Source organism: Periplaneta americana, chromosome 12, assembly GCF_040183065.1.
Source record: "Periplaneta americana isolate PAMFEO1 chromosome 12, P.americana_PAMFEO1_priV1, whole genome shotgun sequence".
Classification (NCBI taxonomy): domain Eukaryota; kingdom Metazoa; phylum Arthropoda; class Insecta; order Blattodea; family Blattidae; genus Periplaneta; species Periplaneta americana.
In genome coordinates this window covers 71,449,619-71,471,135 of record NC_091128.1, presented here as the reverse complement: position 1 = coordinate 71,471,135, position 21,517 = coordinate 71,449,619, and the positions used below count along the sequence as shown (strand labels likewise).

Here is a 21,517-nt window from a genome sequence, read left to right as displayed (position 1 = left end):
CATGCCCAGACAAAATGCGAATACTCGTCCCCATAAAAATCATGTCCGTAGATTTACTGGCATGCAAAATTCAAATTCAAATTCAAATTTATTCACAATTTACATTTGAAGTAGTACATATGAATAGATACCCGAAATGAGCATATGCTCGTGCTCGGGTACAGTCCAGTAGAGTCTACATAAATTTTATAGACATCAATAATAATGTTGATGATAGAAATAATAGTAATAATAATAATAATAATAATAATAATAATAATAGAATAACCGTGACGGAGATGATACAAAGATATAATACAAATTAATAAATAATAATAACAATAAAACAAAAATATTAACAATAATAAAATAAATACTAAGACGGATAAAATAAAATATAAAACCACTTAGCGAGAGTTAAACAACTTAAATAAGCATACAGTATAAGAACTCCTGCGGGACAAAATTCCGGCAGACCGATGACGCTGATATAACTTCGGCAGTTGCGAGCGTCGTTAAATAAAACATAACTTTAACTTCAAGCATTCCTACGCAAATACAGCAATTTCAATATTCCGGATGAATCAACACTACGGGAAAATTCTTTGTTATAATAATAATTCTACTGACACAACGAAAAAGATTAGAACTGAACTTGGTAATTCATATGTATGGGTTGCCGTTGACGAGACAATCAGTAACCGCAGAAAATATGGAAAAATAAATATTCATTGCTCCTCCATACAATAATTAAATGAAGCTGAATCACATGTTCACCTGTAAATGTTTATCAGTGTGCAAAAATATATGAATCAGGGATTGCAGAAACAGCACATGTCACTATTTGTGGCGAAATGAGTTTATTCGAGTTTCATGGACTGTTGATATAGGGCTATCATTCCAATGCAAAAATCACATAAGCCAGTATAGCCGTCTCACATTTGGAGACCTGTGAAATCCTGGAAGCGCGCAAAAACAACTCATATCAAAGACATGTGCCGACACACTGGTTCCTATCCCAGACGGCAGACATCTGCGACACAAAGATACAAAAAATGATCCCACTGAATAACAAATGTCTCAATTCTGGTGGTGAATACGTTGAAAAATAACTCAACAATTGTTATATCTGTTCGAATAAAACTTTCCATGAAATTTTGTTTTCTTTCTGTAAACGGCCCCAGGGAAACTTATTTTTACGGTCCTCGTAATTGCGCTCGAGTGGCAAAATTTGTGTAAACACTTCGACATTATTAAAATGATGGAAGAAAAAAGATTAATTTTTTTAGCTGTCCCCATGAGAATGTTTGCTTCTAAGTACAAAGGAGAATACCATCTTTATCTTCTTCATTGGCATATCCAGACAAAATCGTGCCAATTCAAAGAGAGAAGCTTGACGATATACGCCAACTAATGCGTATGAATATCAAGAATTTTACAATAATATTCTTCACTGGCCTATTGTGGAAAAGTAAGTTCATTTATATGATGAAATTATATATTAAGTACACAGTAGGCCTATGCATATGAAGAGTCCACTGCAAGATGATGGATGTCATTTGGAATACATTTTGCAGGAGAAGCAATTTAAAGTTTGAAATGCTTAGCGCTCAAAGCTTAACTGTGATTTTCCGATCATTACTGTACAATGACTACCAGTGTTAATGCCATATAACTCTCTATGTACATTCTATATGTCTTAAGCTATGGATTGACAGTCTTGGTTCATTTTCGACAAGTAAGTGACATCCATCATTCTTGCAGTGGACTCTTCATATATTATATCCCTAATTTGACAAATAAACTTTAGTTGAACTGAAATTATTATACTACAAGTTTTATTCCTTGCAGAAACAGCACATGTCAAGCTAATATAGGCATATATTGATTTATTTCTTTAACAATTCATTAGATTCCAATAAATTTGGTATAAAATGACAGATCTATTAGGCTTCTGTCTGAAGAAGCCAGTACTATAACCAATGATGTGGTCTACCATCAGTAATACCGTTTTTTGTGTCTACTGAAAAAATTAGTTTTCATGACATGTGCTGTTTCTGCAATCCCCGATTCATATAGGCCTATAATAAAGCTTAGATTTTAAGTTACATGTTTTTTATTTATTACGTATTTTGCCATTTTTAGCTACATATTTATGTATATATTTCTCATTTTCATATTGCATAAAATCCGGGCTCTAATCATCAGGATCTCAAGTCTCTCATTTTCTCTTAAGAACATCTTGCTTTGTGTTGATTTCATCATGAAAATTCCTTTCACAACACAGGAACCAACAAAATGTAGGTTTATCAATAATTTAATAGTTATCACAGTAAAAAAATGTCTTGGACAGTAAGAGAGGAAGTTTTTTGCCTTGCTACTAATGGCTCCTCTAGACGTATTGACACCATAGCGTATTCCCATACTACCAAGAAAGGTTATATAATTGATCCTACCATAAGGATTGAAACGGGGAATAGCCAGCCGGAGGATGTCAGTCAAGAAAAGATCAACATTTATCTGCCAACAGTTGATTACTTCAAAGTAAAATACCAGCTTGAAAACATTGAAGTGATTGGTCTTCTTATTGGAGCTCGTGGTGTGATTCCCAAGTTCTTTGAAGACTTTTGAACTACCACTGACACTTACTACTGACATCATAACTTCAGTTTTGAAACGCTCTTGCCAAATTCTGAGACATCATATTCACTCTGTTTAATTTCTCTTTCTTCACTTTATAATTCATATATGTTTATTTTAATTTTCTGTCAAAAAATTTATGTAAACACTTAATATTTTAAAATTCATGTAGGAGAATATACTGAGTCCTTCTGGGCTACCTCCAATGGGAAGCAGTTAACAATTTAATTTAATTAACCATAGTCCTTTTGTATAAAACAAATGACATATTGCATAGCAAAATAAAACAATTTCAGACGACATACAGGCCTATTAAAGAAACTATAGGCTATAAGGTATCATTTTAAAATGTTCTCTGTGACATCTTACCTCACACAATAATAATCTCAAAAATATTTTGTTTCTGTAAAATATTCCTTTCTAAATACAAGGTTTAACACGTCTGAGTTTTTTCTGTCTTTTCAAAATCCCTTCATTCAATTCTAATTGTAATTATGTGTCACCTTTGAAAAACCGCTGTAGGCCTATATGGTTATATAAGATATGTTGGACACACTGCATCACGAGTGTAAATGTGAGAGCATCACATGTATCTGCCAACAAAACAGCTTCTCGCTTTAGTTTATGAATATTAAACAAAAGCATAATGGAGTGCTGGATTCACTCAGATACTCCGCTTCATTTGAACGGTCTTAACGGAAAACAATAAAGACGACAGTTGGCAGGAAATTGAAGTATTACCCCTATTAGGGAAAGAGGCGCTGGAGGGTGGAATTGGCGAGATTTTGTATGTACATAAAAGAACAGATATAAATCGAATTTGTCCGCTGATTGGTTGCGGAATACCCACGCCCCTCCTCTTTTTTTCCTTTGTTTTTTATTCCAGGAGGGATGGCATGTTGGAAGCCACAGAAAGAAAATACTCCAGAGACCTTGTGACGTCAAATGGATGCCATCCGACGCAAATATAAGCGTCTGCATATGAAGATGAAGCACGAGTTGATGTCAAGACAGCTTCGAGGTTGATACACAGCATCGACGCCAATACTGAGGTACGTAAGAAATTTCACGGTTACAGAGGAGATTCTGAAGTTCTAAAGCTTGCGCAGCTCTGGGAGAAATGTCACACACGAGGCCGTTAAGAGGAGAAAAAGATTCAGCCTGATTATATCAATTACATAGAATATTAAGAAACTTCTTTGACATATTGTATGGTTATTTTTTGCGCTGTAGTTTAATTTATAGCTGTCCCAGGTTCGATTCCCTATTGGGAATTGGAGACCTTTGTTTCCCATTCACAAGGACTGGATGTATGGTCTTTTTCTTCCTCGTGTTTTCTAATACGGTAGTTACAAGCCATGCTGAAGACATGACGAGAGTTTCACTACTTGTAAAGGCTGATGATAGTTAATGATTTTGAGGTAAGGATAGAGCGGGAAAAAGGCTAAATGACGATCATTAGGACTAAAAAGTTAAAAAAAAAAAAAACAATAAAACCCCGCTAAATCGCACTTCACTAATTCCAAATTCGTGATAATTCGGACAGATTTTATTTCTTCTCATTTTTACAGAAGACATTTGGAGATTAATATTCCATGGGTACATGGAAGGTAGAAGTAAATGCAGAGAGTGAAAAATGTGATAATAAATTCAAATTATTAACATAAGATTCATTTAGAGTTAAATTAATTGAATTTGTGGATCCGAATTATCTTGCAGTAGTACATGATGTACAGTAGTGGCAAAAAAAAACCAGACCGACCCTTGTAGCTAATTTCAGAGTCACAGATTCAAATTTTGCTAGTCACAAAACACATCCACCTTGTATAATTAATTGTTACAATGAAATTTATTGCATTTGTTCGATTCTTACCGTCTTTTGTTTCCTTCAGTGCCTCAAACTTACAGACGAAAAACTTTGAGAGTTTTATTTTCATCTGGCATCAATATTACATTTCTACCTCCATTCGGTAAAGATAACTGCGAATTTTTACATTAAATAGCAGTACATACCTCTGGCTTCACTATCCATATTGAAAGTACCACAGTTTGACACAATACACAGCACAGGATTCTTTTTTATCAGCTACAAGGGTCGGTCCGGTTTCTTTTTTTTTTTGCCACTACTGTACATAAAGAAATGCAGGCAAACAGACGCAGACAACACTTGCGGTACCTCTTTCTTTAAATCACAGTCTGGAAATTCCAAAGCTAGTACTTCCTGTGCAGTAATTGACCTGGACTAAAGAACTTCATATTCATTTTTTCCTTATATTAATGTTTCATATTCCACATATTTGTAAAATAGAATGATTAAACACTAAGTTGTCCGCCTCCTTGGTCTCGAGGTAGCGTGCTGGACTCCTGATCAAAGTGGCCCGGGTTCGATTCCCGGTCGTGAAGTCAGGGGAATTTAATTCGGACCTCTTCACGGGGACTGGTTGTCTGTCCATTGTCCCAGTGTGTGTGGTGTCTCGCAGTGGTCCCCGGGCACCCTGACCCAGTAAACGGGGGAGTCCTGCAGTGTGTGCGTGTGTTCAGTAGAGCTGTGGTTCTAGGCACAATAAGCCTCAGGCTGCGGTGCCGAAATTAGTATAAAAAAACACTAAGTTAGTAATTAATTACTATACAGTATGAAGATATTATTACAAAAACAGCCCTTGTCAATTTTTAACGAAAATGAGTTAAGAGCACCATCACGTGAAGGCGCATTTTTGCCACAATCTGAAATGTGTTTAAAAGCCAAAAACGATCTGTGTCAGGTGCAGTAGCCATAAGAAAAAACACCGATTCTACAAAAACAGCCCATGTCATTATGCTTTCGTACAAAAATTGCCCTTGTCAGCTGACATGGGTTGTTCTTTTGTTAAATGTTTTCAGCACTGAGTTGATTAGGTACATTATGCATTATATAATAATTATTGGCAGCATTGTGTTAAATTGAATAAATATTGAAATGTTTCATATTGCAACAATGAAGTCATCGAGCATTCCATTTTAGTCTCTTGTACAGTATTGGCAAAAAAAAAAAAAAAACCGGACCGACCCTTGTAGCTGATTTCATAGCCTTGTTCACTCCAGAAAACGGTAGAATGGTAACTAAGACTTTCGTGGTTCGAATCCTGCCTGGGAAGGAAACTTTTTTTTTGTTCCTTATTCAAATTTATTTCTAATACTTTTCGATTGCTAGTAAAATTCATGTTTTGGGAATAATAAGTTAATTAAGTAGTAAAATATCGCTGAAATCGAAATAATCCTGTTCAAGTAAATTCTCAATAATTCGGATTTTCGCTAATTCAAATTGGGTTTTCTCCCAATTAGTGACGTTCTATTGTATTTGCATGTTATAACTTACCCTTATTTCTATGGAGCTGATAACATATGATAAGTTATCTATCAGAACTGCCGTATCAATTTACAAGTAAATTATGGGAGGAGACGGTTGAAATTTTGGCCATATTCGATCAAAAATCTAAATGAATCAGCAATGTATGACAGTATTTATACGTTGACCAAGTCCAGTTTCAATGCTCTGCGGCGCTCGGAAGAGTAAAAAAATCACATATTCGAGTTGCTGTGTTCTTTAATTTTAATGGCATGCACACTTTAAAAGCTGTTTTCTTGCACTTTTTAGACACATTTTCTCATGCTTAAAGCGTAAAGTCTCTCACCAGATTCCGACCGCCTTTTATCGTGGGGAAAAATCCGCTACTCAATCTGCTAGAAGACTGAGTGAAACTCGGGGTTGTTCTGAAAGTTTTGGCGAAGAGAAAATCCTGCCACCACAACCACCAGGGATTGAACCCAGATCCTTCCAGTCCGTAGCTAGTTGATATACCGGCTGAGGTACCTTGTCGCCTTATAGATAAAGACAGTAATGATTAAGACAACCGATTTTGCTTAGTATATAGGTACCTACTCGCTTTCCATCCAAGCGGGCCGTGGTTCAACTCCGGCGGGAGCAAAGACTATCTTCCATCCACGAGGCTGGATGTCTGTACCTTGTCTTGTGCTGCCCTGTTTTATTTCAATTGTGGCCCTATGTCATCCTGACCATATGATTACGGAGATGTGCAATGTAAACTTGTATTCGTTGAATCTAAAAATATACCTTCCCCTACACAGCCCTGAATTGCAAGTCGATATTAAATGGAGGAGATAAAATACAGAGAAAGGAAGAATTAAGGTCTGGGGATCGGGACGACCGTAATTCTCGACTTATTACACCATCTGTTAGTAACTTCCTAATTTCGTTCAATGGCAAATGTGAAATGTGTGTTGCTATGTTGTATTGCATAAAATAACAAAGTTCTTTTGTTTTTCTGTCATTTCATTGAACAAAATCAATATGTTTAACATTTTCACCTCGCCCTTTTATACAGATTTACAATCCAATGTAATGTAGAGGAGAGAAAAATTTGACAAACACTAGACACGTACACAGGCGCACATTGTTGGCTTCCTGGTCGTGGATCAGCACGGCACAGTGCCAACACTGAGACAACACAGGACATGACAAGAGCCATTGAAACTTGGATCTCGCTAAACACCATACACGGAACTGACGTTTGATATGTGTTGGGTTATTTTACGATGAAAATAAACCGATTGTGAGTGTGGAAAAATTAATAAGCGAGCTTTCGTAAGGTCAAGGATCAGTGACAGGTTAGGTTTGATTTGTTCAGATCATTTAGATTGCCTTGTATAGGTCTATACGTTTCTTTGGTAGACAGAGAGTTTTCGTAAAGTTGAGAATCAGTAATAGTTTATGTTTGATTTTGCCAGGCTTTTAGTATGTCTTACGTAGCTGTGAGTCACCGGCGTAGCTCATGCGATAGCGGATTTGCCTACTGATCCGAAGTTTCGCTCAGGAGTCGGCTCGATTCCCGCTTGCCCTGATTATCTGGTTGAGGTTTTTCCACGTTTTCCCCAATCTTAAGGCGAATGTGAGATAATCTATGGCAAATCTTCGGCCTCATCTCGCCAAATACCATCTCGCAATCACCACAGATACCAGTAGTTGATACAGCGTCGTTAAATAGCCAACTAAATAATATAGATGTGCAGATTTTAACAGTTTATTCCTTGGACAGAGTATAACAAACAATTCTAATACCATATTAGTTCCAAATTAAAATTTTCCTGAGGAATAAAATCAATTTCTTCCGAATGTTAACACTGTTTTAGTGGCGCAACGGTTAGCGCGTCTGGCCGCGAAACCAGGTGGCCTGGGTTCCATCCCCGGTCGGTAACAAGTTATCTGGTTGAGGTTTATTCCGGGGTTTTCCCTCAACCCAATATGAGCAAATACTGGGTAACTTTCGGTGCTGAACCCCGTACTCATTTCACCGGCATTATCACCTTCATCTCATTCAGACGCTAAATAACCTAAGATGTTGATAAAGCGTCGTAAAATAACCTACAAAAAAAAACAAAAAATAAAAACAAAACATCGTTTTACTCGATAAGTATTATTCGTACGATTGTGATTTTTAATCTTATCATTAGAGAAACTGCAGTTTTTAAATAAAATGAAAGATTTTCTTGCAAAGTAAATTAAATGAATAACACATATCAGTATTTTATGCCATTAGAAAGTCTGATAACTCCACTGCAGTGTAACGGACGGAACACTGCTATTCAGACAGAGTGCGCTTGTGTATTCATGAGTGAGCCGGAAACGCGGTGATGTCGAACTACGCAAACTTTCAGTCTAATTTTCTAATTAACCATGCACTTAATTACAAACCGCATAATAGCTTTTTATTTATTTTAATCATCCTCCTGCCCCCTTCAATCTGCGCAGTTACATCACTTCCACCCTGTATATGCTTTATGATAGTCAGGTACATATAAGTTAGATTTACTCTATACCGAAGAAAGGAGTACTTTCCCGCCTAGTGCAACATCATGGTGGTACCACTGGCTTAGGTCTAACTACGTGATCATTGCGTGTGAAAATTTCTGCGAAAATCATCGATCGGATATATTAGAAAAAAAAAAGTTATTTGTTGTGACATGTTGAGTTTATAGTAGCGGTGACCAAAACGGGTGTCGTGTAATCACAGACATTCAAACGGCTACGAGGAGTTTCCTGTACATTTCTGTGTTTTTCATTCACGTACGCAGTGGTGGCATCATGTCGCTCTACAAACTCTGTCTCTACAAGCAGTAAGAGATGGTTTCGTAAAGAATGAAAAGGAAAACTTTTTTGTTGTTCTGTCGGACAAAATGTAACATGTTTACTTTGCTCAACGGTTCAATTAGGAGTATATAGAAACATGAATTGCCACGCTGAATAATGTATTTTTAGTAGATTATTTTACGACGCTTTATCAGCAGCTTAGGTCATTTAGAATCTAGATGAGATGAAAGTGATAATGCCGGTGAAATGAGTCCGGGGTCCACCACCGATAGTTACCCAGCACTTTTTCGTAATGGGTTGAGGGAAAACCCCGGAAAAAACCTCAACCAGGTAACTTGCCCCGACCGGTAATCGAACCCGGTGAATAATGTATTATAATGTATTATTATTATTAGTATTATTATTATTATTATTATTATTATTATTATTATTACTGACCACTAAGTATAGGTTTCTTTATTCTTCTGTATGTGCATGAATATTAATATTTTTAGATCTTCTCCCTAGAAGGAAAAAATTATTAGGTTTTATCTCAATTTTAATCTTCTTAATTTTTAAACGAGGATAACTACTTATTAGTTATTCATTTAATAATAATATTGCAGAAAAACTGATTCAATATTATGTGCCAACGAACTGTTAAACGCCAGGAATTGACATGTCTTAAATCATAGCCAGGAAGAGAAAGATGAGATAAATAAATGTAAGGAAGTCAGCTACCTAATGGGTTTGAAATATCTCGTGCTCTAAAGCCTTTTAATAGACAGAATTTATCAAAAGAGTAATGATTAAAATAGCTTAAATAACTTGTCCATAAGAAGTCTTTAATTTTTAAAAAACTATGAGTTTCTCGACCAAGTATCGAGAGAAGAATTTAGAAAATTCCTGATTATATTTAAGAGGAAGGTTAAAAAAGTAGCAAGAAAAATCGTATTATAATTCACTGGCTCTTGATGACAGCAGTGACATTACTGATACAGCAAAGCTTGAGATTTTTATCCGCGAGATTGATCAACAGGAACCACCACTGGTTGTAGTTTTCATGCCAAGTACCTTTCCTCCGTCTCCTTACTTCATAGGCTGTCTGTCGCATGTAATCACTGCAGCTCGAGTTTTGGTCACCGCTGGTTTATAGCTTTTATAGCGGTGTGCTACAATTTTGAAACTATTTTCAATTATTGAAGTACGCACGTTTCTTTCTCCCGTGTATGGTGTGTAGCAAGGTCGAAGTTTTACCCAAGGAATAAACACACAGTGTGGATCTCTCCCACTGTTCACGCAGGGAATTGAACCACAGTCCGCTTAGATCGGAAGCGCATACGCTAGCCACAAAGCGAAAGTAGCGGACTAAGTTCAGCCCCTGATCATATACAACAGATTGGCCAACCTCATGTTAAAAATGGTAACATGTGGAAGAGAACAACCATTAGGATCGCCACTGTCGACTGGTAACGACCGCTTATATGGAAGTACAGTTGCTCCATTCAATTCAATGAGAGTAATAACGTGAGTTCTTTAGGATAGGGCTTTGACTTGCTTCAGACTAAGTAAATACTACCTCCTTCCACTAGTTGAAACTCTATCTGCTGAGAAGAGCGCTCCCCACTCCCTAGCTAAAACATCAGTGAATGGACAGTAGACTACAGCGTCACTACTGTCAGCTGGGGGACACGCGACAACTAGTTAATGTTTGTAAACAAAACGCATGAACCAAGGATGCCTATCCTGATATATGTAGCTACTTTATCCGAACCTTAGTGATCACTGATCATGGGTCCAGCATACCTTTCAGGATTCACTGCCATTTACATGAAACTCCAGCACGATCATTTCATGTTTATTGATTGCTAAATTCAGATTTTCTAGTTATAGGCTATCAAGAAGCCCCGTTATAACCACAAAGGATGAGGGTTCCTTTTCGTAAGGACGCCAAAGTCTCCGATGTTTCTTAATTATTTAATTCAGTTCCTTATTGACTTAATTAATTCGTATCGCGATAGTGCATGGAGGGACATGGTTATCCAAGCCAATATGAGAGTAACGTGTGTAAGCACGATGATCCTGCAGCCGTTATAACTGGTGTACGAAACCGGATTACGCTACTATAGTCATGTCGCTGTTATTTCCGGCGTGACTCCTCCTCTTTGCTTACGCCTTAGGAAGTGAAGGCTCTATAAAGTCTACGCAGTAGTATCGTTCGCCAATTTTGTTCTTTCGTTGCCGAGCTACAAGATAAGGAATTTATTTGCCGCACCGTTAAACATTATCATGTCGTAGCTCTTATGATAATAAATCAAACGCATTGTAATTGAGCAAATAATTGAGGGGCAAATAACGTCCTCGTGTGCTTTCTGCGAACGCCAACGAAAGAGCCAAAATGGCGGGCGATTATATTAAGTATTTGTCGAGCCCTAGAAAGTGCATAACGTCATCAGCAGCGAATGAAAAGACACAGACGTTTAAATGTAGCCGATCTGCAACGTGATTGGCTGCCGCAAATAAGAGTGACGGGACTATAATTGTAGCTCCTCAAATTTCTCACGATGTGAGTTGGGCACCGGTCCCATACACGAGAAAATTTCTTCCCCATGCGAACTCGAACCATACCTCATTCCGCGTCGCTAGTCTAAGACATGTCCCACTAGAGTAGACCATGTGACTACGGGCATGGAGAAAAATCAAATAGTATGCATAATACAAAGAAGAGGGAATTTGGACGTGCATTTTTTAAATGAATCAAAGGACCTCAAAGACTATGCGGCAGAGTGAATTTTCCGATAAACTACTGCTTTTGTCACTATTGGTATTCGATAATATAATTTGGAAACTTCTGACTACGTTTAAATAAACCGAAATCGTTTACCTAGTACAGATTCAGAAATAAAATTTGGGCCACTTGAATTTTCCAACTTCCAGTGATAATATATTGCGCATCAAATTTTGTTTCTGTATCTATACATCATGGTTTCTTTGAATAGTGTGTGTGTGTGTGTGTGTGTGTGTGTGTGTGTGTCTAATGCCTACCCACTTCACTTTGCGTGATTCGGGTTCCGCATACTGCGGATAGATGGCAGGACTGTGATCCATTTTCAAATTGCACATCACTTCGGCGGGTCACGTTATTCATAATGTGTATGTGTAAAGAGTTATGTCGTGTACTAGGGTGAATGCATGTTAAGTGCTCGTGCACCTGAAAATGTGTTTGACTAGTCTGCTGCATTTTAAAGTAAACAATAATCAGGGTGATTTCACATGACAGTACAATGCAGCTAAAACGGCGAGATACCTTACAATTTACATAATTTTCTTATGTAATCCATTATTATTAGAGATCGGAATCTTAGCCACTACTGGGTGTTCATTTCAAAGTGTGTCATGACGTCACTATTGTTGGGTCACCGATTTGAAGCGAGTTTCAGCTTATATGTTAGAGAAGTTGCCTATTATTTAAGGCGTTCTTCAATCTGAACTTGAGAACGTGTACGGTATAACTTGAACGTCGTAGCAACAGATGGCGGTCTGTACGGTCTGTGTGCTACCATAACCTCTTTCGAACTGTGTTTTGCGCCGGCAAGTCGTACGCAGGGTATTTGTTATCATCGGTTGCGTACGGTAACATTCCACAACACAAATCAAATGCTCCGTGTCCATGTTGACCGTCGAAGTTAATGTCAACAAATACGTAAGTAATCGTCTTAACCCTCTCCCCATATCCCGACAGTACGTATTTCCAAACAGTTCACATTCCTGCCACTATCGGCGTTACCGTACGTATTGGTACGTACTCTTCAGAATGAACGCCGTAATTGCTAGGCAACTTCTCTGCCTCATAGGTTATACACCTCTGCGGAAGTGTAGGAAGATTGAATTCTCTAGGCTCATCGGCTAGCCACATGACGGCATACAGCGAACCATGACACATTTTGAACTGAACACCCAGTACTCTTTGAAGTTAAGTGAGTACGGAGTTTGTGCAATGAACCAAATGACTAAGGATAGTGGCGCGTGGTGATGTACGATGTAAGACTACTCCCGCATCAAGGACGGGGTTGTGTACAGTATTACAAAAGAATAAACATAGCCTTTGCTGTAAACGTTTAGCTTAAAATGTTAGTATTACTACTTCTAATGAAATGTTTAAGTCTATATTACAACAATACTTGATGGAAAATTTTAACTTAAAATTGTTACTGTATTAGAGGCACTATTCTTAAAGTGTTTAAGCCTATATTACAAAAATCTTTTTTGTAATTAGTAACTTAAAATGTACTGTTTCATAGATACCGCTCTTAATGAAATGTTTAAGCCCATATTATGATAATCTTTGTTGTAAAATTTTCACTTAAAACATCGGTACAACTGTAACACAGATACTGCCATAAATGAAATGTTTAAACCTATATTGCAATAACCGTTTCTGTAAAATTTAACTTCATAAACACTGCTAAACTGAACTGTACTGTACCAGAGGAAGGAATCTGTTGTAGAGTGACCCTGTAGTGCGCGTTACTTAACGTTTTTGAGAGCAGGGTGTCTACTCAAGGACACGTGACTTACTGTACATCCCGTGCACGCTGTTGTTGGACTAAAAACACCGTCTTTAATTTATACTGGCCTACCAAAAATTAAACTGAAGAACTGGAATAAATACAATAATTACTGGGAATTCTTCACAGCATTTATCACTACTATTTATGAGTTATTTTAATTAAAATAGCGAAGTCTGTAGTGTAACAGCTACAACATACTACATCGATAACGGGAGGAAAATAAATTTCATATATTTCTTTTTTGTGTAATATCTTAACTGGATTGAATTCAGTATCACGTAGGTCTAAATGACGTTCCTAAATTTTAGGGCGTGTTTGATGTGAACAATAATAATAACTAACTTACTTACTTATGGCTTTTAAGGAACCCGGAGGTACATTGCCGCCCTCACATAAGCCAGCCATAGATCCCTATCTTGAGCAAGATTAATCCAGTCCCTACCATCATATCCCACCTCCCTCAAATCCATTTTAATATTATCCTCCCATCTACGTCTCGGCCTCCCCAAAGGTCTTATTCCCTCCGGCCTCCCAACTAACACTCTATATGCATTTCTAGATTCGCCCATACGTGCCACATGCCCTGTCCATCTCAAACGTCTGGATTTAATGTTCCTAATTATGTCAGGTGAAGAATACAATGCGTGCAGCTCTGCGTTGTGTAACAGTAATAATAACATTAGATTCAAAATGACTTCCAAAGCAGTTGTTAAACCTGAGAGATATTTTACATTATTTGTTATATAGGCATAATAATAATAATAATAATAATAATAATAATAATAATAATAATAGTAATAAATTATTATTATCATTATTAGGCTCTATTATTATTAGGCCCTATTATTATTATTATTATTATTATTATTATTATTATTATTATTATTACATACCGGTATCTCTCGGATTGAGTTTCTGGCTGATATGTACATCTATTATCAGACAGTACATCTCATTTGACGATGTGTCAGAGGAAGAACAATTGTTTGTATGCATTTGAAGTCTATATAGCTAGTCGGCGATGTATGCAATGGAGAGTGAAAGGAACTGGTCACCCTATCCCCTTATCTCCTGACCTAGTTGCCTCATAAGTGATGCCTTCTTGGTATCACTTGTGAGGTTCAGACCTATCTTCGGACAGTTGACTAAACAAAAAAACAAAAAATATACCGGTAAATAACAATGAAAATGAAGCATGCGGCAAATGCAAGTACAGGGAATTCTAAAGACCATTTACCACTAAACGCCATGTTGTTGTTTAGTCAACTGTCCGAAGACAGGCTTGAACCTCACAAGCGATACCAACAAGGCACCACTTATGAAGCAACTAAGCCAGGTGGTAATGGGGTAGGGTGGCCAGTTCCTTTCCCCCTTCATTGCATACAACGCTGACTAGTAACACATTCCACTAATCAGACTTCAGATGTATACAAACAATATTATTGTTTTTCCTCTGACACATATCGTCAGTTAGATGTACTGACTGATAATAAGTTGATGTGTATGTAGGCCTACATATCAATCAGAACCCCAATCAGAGGTAAAAATCTCTATGCAATGTTTTTAATTAAAAGAGGCAGTATTGGTGGCCACTTCAGTTAAATAAATGAAATATCACCCTTGTATTGCGTAATAACTTAACTAAGCTTACTGTGTTATTTTATACAGGCTACAGTCCGTAAAATAACCCCAGAATGCTACGGTAATATACTTTAATAATTAATCCAAGTTCCGGAAAAGATATAATTGTCCTAACAAAAAAAATCGAAACTAATCTTAAGACGCTAAATCTAACATGAAATATTAGCATGTTGTATAATTAAACTTCGCCGGAGCGAGGACAATAAGAGGATCCATCACTTGCTACAGCAGATGAGTGCAAGAAACAGCGCAAGTTGTTATCTGGATCTTGGCTGTTAATATTATAATACTAATACACTTACCGTACTCGGTTAATTCTTCTCTCCTCTCCAGCACTTCTCAGGCAAATGTACCAACACTGAAATTCGCTTTTGTGAAATACAGCCACAATTAAATATTAAAGTCACGCGATGCGTTGTAATCGCCCAATTCAGTACCATGTCAACATGTCTGAATTTGCTTCTGTTGTGTTCGGTTCGGTCTCGTTCACATCACGTGAGCAATCTGCTGTCTCCACGCTGGTTGGCGCAGAATGGCTGCGCACATGAAACTTCTTTCTGTCCGCACTCACAGAGTACAATGAATGCGCACATGGACTCTCCCGCCAAAAATCGTACGCTTACTTAACGGGAGTGGATGAAAGTAATAATAAAACTGCAACGGCAAATCATCAAAATATAGGCGGTGGTACTTTAAATTTTACAAAAAGAAAAATGACTGCAGCTTATCACCGGAAAAAAAAAAAAATCCAAAACACGAAATGAAACAGCAATAGGGAGGGAGATGGGGAATGGAGTGAATAAGTAATATCGTAATTTATATATAATTTGTATAGATGAATATTTTAAATTTTATTAATATTACAGTAAAGTAGGCTATATACATTTACGAACAGCGTTTTCTATAAGCTTTCTTTTCCTATACAGCGACCAAGCAGTCTACTTGGCACGTTAGGGTACGTACAAGCTGGAGCAACGATAAACGATAAAAGAAACGATCTAGCGACGGTATTATCAAAGAATGAAGTGTTCATATCGGAGCAACGAGGACGCGGGAAGCGAACATTATGATTTATCAGTAGAAGATATTCTGTACATCCACTTAATGAAAAAAAGAACTGAACGGCCACCATTTTCAAAAATGTGTTTAAATATCCATATTATGATTATTTTTCAATTTAACTTCATTCTCCATATTGTACGCTAATGTGCTGTAGACAGTATAATATACACTACATAATAAATACGTCCGCATGGATAGCTCAGTTCGTATTTTATTCTCTGAGTATTCAGACTGATGATGTGAAGGCTGTTGATGAATTTTGCAGGCTGAAAACATAATGTTCATTTCGATACAGGCTTCAGTTCTTTTGTGCATACTATCGTATTATAGACTATTGTACCTAATTCCAATTACCAGTTTCGTCCTTCGTACTAGTAACTCATGTTGAAATAATTCTTGTACCTACTCTATAAAAGAGTACCTTACGTACTGTAAATTCAATCTTCACTTCTGCCCGACCGGAAAAGATAAAATTACTCAGACAATGCTATCTACTGTCCGTTCAAGTAACCACTTGAACGGTCGTAGAAAGGGGGAAAATCACGTGACAATTAATTACTTAACGAGGCCCTTTTATTTAAGTTATTTTAAACAGTTGTATAATATTACGTAGACATCCAATTCCTAACAGAAATTAATGTTTTCAGAAAAGAGCTAAGACAGCCCAGTCACTAGCCTTTACAAAGGGGCGAGCAGAAGCGAGTGGGGGGAACCGGGATGCGACGTAGGCAAACGGACGACAGTACCTGTGCGAAAATATGATTCAATATTGAAAGCTCTTTCGTCACTGGAAAACGCGAACCTATTTCTGGAACGTACTATACTCACTAACTCAGTACTGCTTACTATGACCGCATACGCGGCCTTGGTTCTGTGTGGAGAACGGTTGGAAGTTTACTATTAGAGGGGGTGGGAGCGAAGAACAGTAAAAAAATTCAGGTACAATAAAAATTGAAGTGAAAATAAAATGATGTTCCTGTATAATTCTTATCATCTATTTTATACCCCACTGAACGGAAAGCGCGTCTGGCCGCGAAACCAGGTGGCCCGGGTTCGAATCCCGGTCGGGACAAGTTACCTGGTTGAGGTTTTTTCCGGGGTTTTCTCTCAACCCAATACGAGCAAATGCTGGGTAACTTTCGGTGCTGAACCCCGGACTCATTTCACCGGCATTATCACCTTCATTTCATTGAGACGCTAAATAACCTAGATGTTGATACAGCGTCGTAAAAGAACCCAATAAAAAATATATACCCCACTGTCTTGTGTTAATTCTATTTTCTCTCACATCTAGACTGTCTCACTTCTACTTTTCGCTTTCCTATTAATTATTGTATATTCCTTTCATTAATTTTATTTGCATTAATTTGATTCTCTGTTCTCAAATCCACCTACTCTTATTCATTCTTTCTCAAATGTTTTCAGCTAGAATTATTTGTATATATTTTTTCAGTCTCTCTGTTTAACAAAACTTGTACCACTTATTATGTCCCTACTATTTTCGCCTATATTTATTTAGGCACTTATCCGTTTTACTCATCTCTCCTGCTCTCTAATTCCCTCATTTACATACAGCTTCTTTCCGTATACACTGCAGCGATTTAGCAAAATCCCCACGAACGCATAAAAACTAGGGCGTGTTCACAGAAACCCGGACGTCTGATAACCCTATGCTTACGTTAGTGTTTCAACGTGTGGTTGCAGAGCAGATAATGGCCAGCAGTATGATGGCAACACTACTACTGACGTTAGGGGTGTACCTGGTTCTGCAGCATCAGTACCACACGGCCGTCCACGCAGCCCCGTCTAATCCCGATGTCGCCTCCAGTGGAAGCGGCAATCTGGAAGGAGCGGGACAAAGAGGACGCAGTCGAACTCCACCGCGGGCGTCGCAATACCTGAGAGCCCGGTTGGTTCCCCTTGAAGCGCCAGCAGATATCCTCAACGACTTTGTTATAGACGATGAAGTTGTGGATTTCAATAAGCGTCAGTCTGATGATTATGGTCACATGAGGTTCGGCAAAAGAGAACAGTTCGACGATTACGGCCACATGAGATTTGGTCGCAGTATTGAGTGAAACATTGATGCCTCTTTTTTCATGGAGGGAAACAAAATAAAAAAAGCCCAGTAGGCCTACTAACACAATCAACGCTACAGAGACAGTTTATAGTGCGTGTTAATTACTTATGTCCAAACTGCATTTTATCCTTAACCTATTGACAAAAAGGAAAATGGAAACAAAAAATAATTAAGCACAGATTTTTAAAGTTACTTTACTGAACTTCTCAAACAAAAGTATAGGTAATTATTCACATTTTACTTTCTCTTTTATTGTACCTCCATTTTGTGAAGTCTGGCATTCATTTCCTACAATAAAGACAAATAATGTTGCTAACCATTCAATTTATTGTTACTTACTTACTTCCTTACCTACAAATGGCTTTTAAGGAACTCGGAGGTTCATTGCCGCTCTCACGTAAGCCCGCCATTGGTCCCTATCCTGAGCAAGATTAGTCCAGTCTCTACCATCATGTCCCACTTCCCTCAAATCCATTTTTGTAATATTATTCTCTCACCCACGTCTCGTCCTCTTCGAAGGTCTTTTTCTCTTCGGCCTCCCAACTAACACTCTATATGCATTTCTAGATTCGACCATACGTGCTACATCCCCTGCCCATCTCAAAAATCTGAATTTAATATTCCTAATTTTGTCACGTGAAGAATACAATGCACGCAGTTCTACGTTGTGTAACTTACTAAATTCTCCTGCAACTTCCCTGCCCTGCCCATCTCAAAGCCTGAATTTAATATTCCTAATTTTGACAGATGAACAATACCATGCGTGCAGTTCTGTGTTGTGTAACTTTCTCCATTCTCCTGTAACTTCATCCCTCTTAGCTCCAAATATTTTCCTAAGCAACTTATTCTCTAACACCCTTAACCTCTGTTCCTCTCTCAAAATGAGAGTCCAAGTTTCATAATCATACAGAACAACCGGTAATATATTGTTTTACAAATTCTAATTTTCATGTTTTTTGAGAGCAGAGTAGATGACAAAAACTTCTCAACCGAATAATAACAGGCATTTCCAATATTTATTCCGTGTTTAATTTCCTACCGAGTGTCATTTATATTAATTGTTACTGTTGCTCCAAGATATTTGAACTTTTCCACCTTTTCAAAGGATAAAACTCCAATTTTTATATTTCCATTTCGTACTGTGTTGTGGTCATGAGACATAATCATATGCTTTGTCTTTTCGGGATTTACTTCTAAACCTATCTCTTTACTTGCTTCAAGTAAAATTCCCGTTATTTATTGTTACAATATTTATTTTTTCATAGTAAACCTAACCCTGAATAAAATCCTTTAGTCCAACAATGTTGCTTCATATATGCTCTACGAGACAGTGAACAAGAATAATAGCTCACTAAACTTGCATTCGAGTGATCGCAGATTCAAACCCCGTAGTTTACCAATCTCACTAAGGTTTTTTGTGGTTTATTTTACTCACAAAGGCAAATTCCGGATTGTAAATTTATATAACATGATTTACCACCGGCTTAATCACCATTATCATACATTCATAGTAATTAAGAATTGGAATTAGTTAAAATGAATAGAAGCCATATTTAACATATATTTTAATGGAGAGAGTTGTCCACATCTGTGGAGTAACGTCTAGCGCGTCTGGCTGAAAAACCAGGTGGCCCGGGTTCGATTCCCGGGGGGGGGCAAGTTACCTGGTTGAGGTATTTTCCGGGGTTTTCCCTCAACCCAATATGAGCAAATGCTGGGTAACTCTCGGTGCTGGACCCCAGACTCATTTCACCGGCATTATTACCTTCATCACATTCAGACGCTAAATAACCTTAGATGTTGATAAAGCGTCGTAAAATAACCTACTAAAAATACAGAAAGTTCCTATGCAGACCGGTCCCACTCCGATCTCTACCTAACAAAATCTATTGGTGACCGGCGAGCGGTTGTATGCCGGCGTACGAATAGGTTCATGCGTGCTTCCATACGCAGACCGGTCCCACTCCATCCCTTACAGCTTAGCTTCCTCGGGACAGGCGCTCCACACTATGTCATTAAGCTGACGGAACGTTACTACCTATGACCGGTCTGCATAGAAACTCTCTGTAGAAGAAGAATCACAATAGTCCACGGCCTACTGATTGGGCTGACCAGACGTCCCCGATTTCCGGGGACAGTCCCCGGCTTTGGGTTGCTGTTCCCGGGGACCAAATGTCCCCATTTTTGTCCCCGAAATTTAATTTTGTCCCCAGAAGCTTTAAGGATCGTGATGAAACTGCTGCGATTCATGCACATTAATGAACTCTTCTCAGTATCAGACAGAAGAAGCAGCGAGCACAGTATGAGATATTCTGCACTCTTTGAGAAGAACATAGCATCTTTGTCTTTGGTCATCTTAGCATTCGCGTTACGTGGAAGCGTTAGAACTGCCGCAGCGTCCATGTGTAAGTAGTTCAAAAAATGAGAAATAATGAAAAGTGGTATGTTTTTTTCAACATTTCAAGAAAAAATTCATTCCGCTTGAAAATCTTCTCAAAATAGTGTCATTAATCATGTGTCTTCCAGTCAGTAAATCATCAGTTGAAAGACTTTTCTCCAAAGTGAACTAAATCTGGACTGATAAGAAGTCAGAAAACAAAGTTGAAACAATTAAAGCTTTGTTAGGTCTACAAGTGGGGGGGGGGGGAAGGGGGAAAAAACTTTCATTCCTCATTTGAAGACCTTAGTGTGAAGCTGTATATGAATGAACAGATCCTTAAAAAAGATACATTCTTCAGACAAATACTTGTAAAATGTGTGTGTTAGAGTTCAGTGTGTACAATAGTCCTATTATGTGAAAGACTTCCATGCATGCATCAGTACTGAAATTGAATTCTTAGTGGCTATAATTATCTATATACAGAAGTTACGTGTGTTTATGCATTTAATTCAAACCGTTAAGATATTTTATAAATTTAATGTGCAAAGTTCTATCGTTGTATCTACTGTTACATGTATTTTCTTTAACATTTCAATGGAGAGTGACTAGGTAAGCCTTTGTGCTTTTTCCTGAAATTGCCGCTGTCCCCTGTTGGATCATAAAAAATCTGGTCAGCCTTCTACCGATATAAAAAAAAAAAAAATCCTACACACGCGATATGACCTAGATGTTGAAGCTATAAAATGAGCTCCGCAAAAAAAATGAAGAGGTAGGCCATCTATAGAAGCGACACCCATTTATCATTAGGACCCATCATCTGTCGTGCGGCGTACGTAAGCCTGTGTAAAACTTGTTTGTTTACGGCGAGGATTGCAGAAAGAATATTGCCAGCGATTATCGTCCATTCATTTATCTTTTTTATATTTCCTTTCGTGCTATTGTCGAACTAAACAGCTTTTTTAAAATACAGAGGATGTCGGCATCAAAGGAGGACAGGCAAGAGTCTTTTCTAGACATTATTGTTCTTGGTATTATTATTA

General features: G+C 37.7%; 2 protein-coding genes across 2 annotated transcripts in view; one reads left to right on the top strand and one right to left on the bottom strand.

Annotated features, from left to right (window-relative positions):
- LOC138710553 (putative leucine-rich repeat-containing protein DDB_G0290503) overlaps positions 1–15,471 on the bottom strand; it is a 99,403-nt gene extending 83,932 nt beyond the window's left edge. The window contains exon 1 of the mRNA XM_069841529.1: positions 15,258–15,471. The gene's annotated coding sequence lies outside the window, so the exon portion shown is untranslated. The remainder of the gene's footprint in view (positions 1–15,257) is intronic.
- On the top strand, positions 3,516–18,421 carry Dsk (Drosulfakinin). The gene is made up of 2 exons (XM_069841531.1): positions 3,516–3,671; positions 17,722–18,421. The coding sequence occupies exon 2, from the start codon at positions 17,730–17,732 to the stop codon at positions 18,093–18,095; it is 366 nt and encodes a 121-aa protein (XP_069697632.1). The 5' UTR covers positions 3,516–3,671; positions 17,722–17,729; the 3' UTR covers positions 18,096–18,421.
- The last annotated feature ends 3,096 nt before the right edge of the window (positions 18,422–21,517 follow it).